Source organism: Microtus ochrogaster, chromosome 1 (genome assembly GCF_000317375.1).
Source record: "Microtus ochrogaster isolate Prairie Vole_2 chromosome 1, MicOch1.0, whole genome shotgun sequence".
Taxonomy (NCBI): Eukaryota; Metazoa; Chordata; class Mammalia; order Rodentia; family Cricetidae; genus Microtus; species Microtus ochrogaster.
Genome location: NC_022009.1, coordinates 25,116,868 through 25,119,794, shown reverse-complemented (window position 1 = coordinate 25,119,794; position 2,927 = coordinate 25,116,868). Strand labels below are relative to the sequence as shown.

Sequence of the window (2,927 nt, the reverse complement as noted above, 5' to 3'; positions counted from 1 at the left end):
TTTTGTTTGTTTGTTGGGTTGGTTTTTCGGGACATGGTTTCTCTGTAGGTTTGAAGCCTGTCCTGGAACTAGCTCTGTAGACCAGGCTGGCTTCAAACTCACAGAGATCCTCCTGCCTCTGCCTCCCTAGTGCTGGGATTAAAGACGTGCACCACCACTGCCCAGCGAGATAGCTCAACTGTTAAGAGCACTGGCTGCTCTTCCAGAGAACCGAGGTTCCATTTCCAGCACCTGCAAGGGGGCTTCAGTCTCAGAGGATCTGACATATTCTTCTGTCCTCTACAAGCTCTGCACATACGTGATACACAGACATACATGTAGGCAAACACCCATGCACATAAAACGAAAAATGAAAGACAAAACAAAACTGTCATCCTTGGTTGGGGATGTACTCAGTTGGTAGAAAGTTTGCCTGTGAGTGCTAGGCAAACTTTCTACCAACTGAGTACATCCCCAACCAAGGATAGCACTCAGAGCCCAGGTTCAGTCCCAGCAGGGGCATAGACTGGGCTTGGCAGTGCATGCCTGCAACCTTGGCACTGTGGAGGAGCAGAAGTTCAAAGACATCCTCAGCTACATAGCAAGCCTGAGGCCAGCTTAGAATATGAGACTACCTGGAAGAACAAAAACAGCAAACAAAACCAAACAAAATGACAACAAGAACTTATTCCTATCACATCCCCGCTTAGCCCAGACCCCTCCCATGATCCCAAGATCTTTCCCACGGTCCAGAACCTAAAGCCATGATGCCAGTGTCCCAAAGGGGGCTGCCAGCCCAAAGCTAGTGTCCCTTCTGAGCTATGGCTTCCTGCGTCAAGTGCCTGCATGGTGTGGAGTGTCCCTTTTCTGCTCTCTGTCTTTCTTGAGACCCTCTGTTTCTGACTCAGAGGCCCTCCTGAGCCATGCCTTTGCCCCTGCTGGGGGCTTAGACTTTCTTCCCAGGGGACTGACCTGGATCGGTCTCCTGGTCTCCTGGTCTGGCAGGCAGCTCCAATCAGCACTCTCCTGTGCCTCCTTACCCTCTGCAGATGTGGACAGCTGTGAGAAGTGGCTGAATTGCAAGAGTGACTTCCTAGCCAAGTACCTGAGCCAAGTGCTCCAAGACCTGCCCAGCTGCCCGTGCGCATACCCTCTGGAGGCTGTATACAGTGCCGTGAGCCTGCAGGATGAACACCGGGGCCGCAGCTTCCAGTGGCGGGATGCCAGTGGCCCACGGGAGCGCCTGGACATCTACCAGCCCACCGCACGCTTCTGCCTTCGCTCCGTGCTGTCAGGCGAGAGCAGCACGCTGGCTGCCCAGCACTGCTGCTATGACGAAGGTAGCCGCTTGCTGACCCGAGGCAAGGGGGCTGGAGCTCCGAACCTAGTCAGCACCGACTTTTCACCGGAACTGCACTTCAAGGTAGATACGCTGCCTTGGATCCTATGTAAGGGCGACTGGAGTCGCTACCACACCGTCCGCCCCCCCAACAATGGCCGGGCCTGCGCAGACAACCCACCGGAGGAAGAGTACCTGGCCCAGCTGCAGGAGGTCAAAGAGTACTGAAAAGGGCTTAGAGAATGGTCCTTCTGCCTATTACCCCGTCCCTGCTGGGACTGGGCGAGTGTTAGGGTACATTTGAGAGGCCATCTGGCCTGCAAAACACCTCTCGTGACCCTGAGTCAGGAAAGCCACGCATCTCAAGGATTGGTGATAGGTTGGAGGGTGGGTCAGGGTTAGGGATGTGTTGGGACTGGGTCTGCGTCTGAAGGGCAGGAACTGCCCTAGTCTGGCCTCGGGGCCCTTTCCCCTTTCTTGCAGAATCGGGCCCTTCTGCCTCTCCCTCTGCTCGGGATTGAGACGGGATGGTCCAGATGCACCCACGTTCCCAGAGTCTGTTGTGAATTCCTCAGATCCCCCACCCAATGGCTGGTTGAGGAAGAGCATGGTGGGGGAGGGTAAGAAAGGACAGTCCTTTCAAGTGGCCCTACAGCTGCCCTTTGTTGGCCTGGCAGAACCAGGGTGACCACCCTCTTTGTCTATGGGTGCCACACAGCCTCGTCTACAGCGGGTAGACTTGCCCATGCTGTGAGGTCATCAGGGGCCTTGACAGGACAGCTGAGCTGAGGGGCATTGATTTGAGGCAGGGAACCACCAGCTGTTTCTGGTCCTTCTTGGTTCAGTCCCCTGGTGGGAGGAATGTGCAGAAGCCAGGCGTGGGATGGGCTCAGAACTAGGGGTGGGCTCAGGAGGGTTTTAGTGTCTGTCGTGGTTGCTAAACCAGGAATGTGATGGCACAGAGTCCCAGTGTTCGATGTGAGCCCTTTCGTGGTGTCCATACCCACACTAGTGGCCCCCTTAAAGTTCCCAAACCGCGCCACCGGAAGCCCTGGAACTGGGCTTGGAGTCGGAAGATGCACACCTATCTATGCCTCTTCCCAACCACATCTTATCCCCCAGACAGTAACTTGTCCTGTCTTTGGAGCTGAAATGTTTTTTTTTTTTGTTTGTTTGTTTGTTTGTTTTTTTTCGAGACAGGGTTTCTCTGTGGTTTTGGAGCCTGTCCTGGAACTAGCTCTTGTAGACCAGGCTGGTCTCAAACTCACAGAGATCCTCCTGCCTCTGCCTCTGAGTGCTGGGATTAAAGGCGTGCGCCACCACCGCCCGGCTGGAGCTGAAATGTTGAAGACCCAATGTTTTGTCTCCATTCCTAAATCCTCCAGAAAGGATGCAGGGGGTTCCAGCCTTCCACAGCTGCCCAGATGCTGTCCTGGGACACTCAGGAATAAAGCACTTTATTTTCACTCACTGTTTGATAAAGGACTTGGGGCCTGGTAGAATGGAGGGCATAGAGGGCACAGAGGCCCTTGCTTATCACCCAGGTCAAGCTCCCATTGGCTGGGCTTGTGATCACCAAGCCCTCAGCCAGCCTTTCCTTTTCCTAAAG

The 2,927-nt window shown here is 54.5% G+C and overlaps 1 protein-coding gene across 3 annotated transcripts in view; it reads left to right on the top strand.

Annotated features, from left to right (window-relative positions):
• The window catches only part of Ism2 (isthmin 2), a 17,034-nt gene extending 14,521 nt beyond the window's left edge, over positions 1-2,513 (top strand). For all 3 annotated transcript variants that reach the window (XM_026778618.1, XM_026778615.1, XM_005343656.3), the window contains one exon: positions 1,029-2,513. In XM_026778618.1, coding sequence (XP_026634419.1) covers positions 1,029-1,546 — 518 coding nt within the window. In that variant the 3' untranslated portion in view covers positions 1,547-2,513. The remainder of the gene's footprint in view (positions 1-1,028) is intronic.
• Positions 2,514-2,927: the final 414 nt, after the last annotated feature.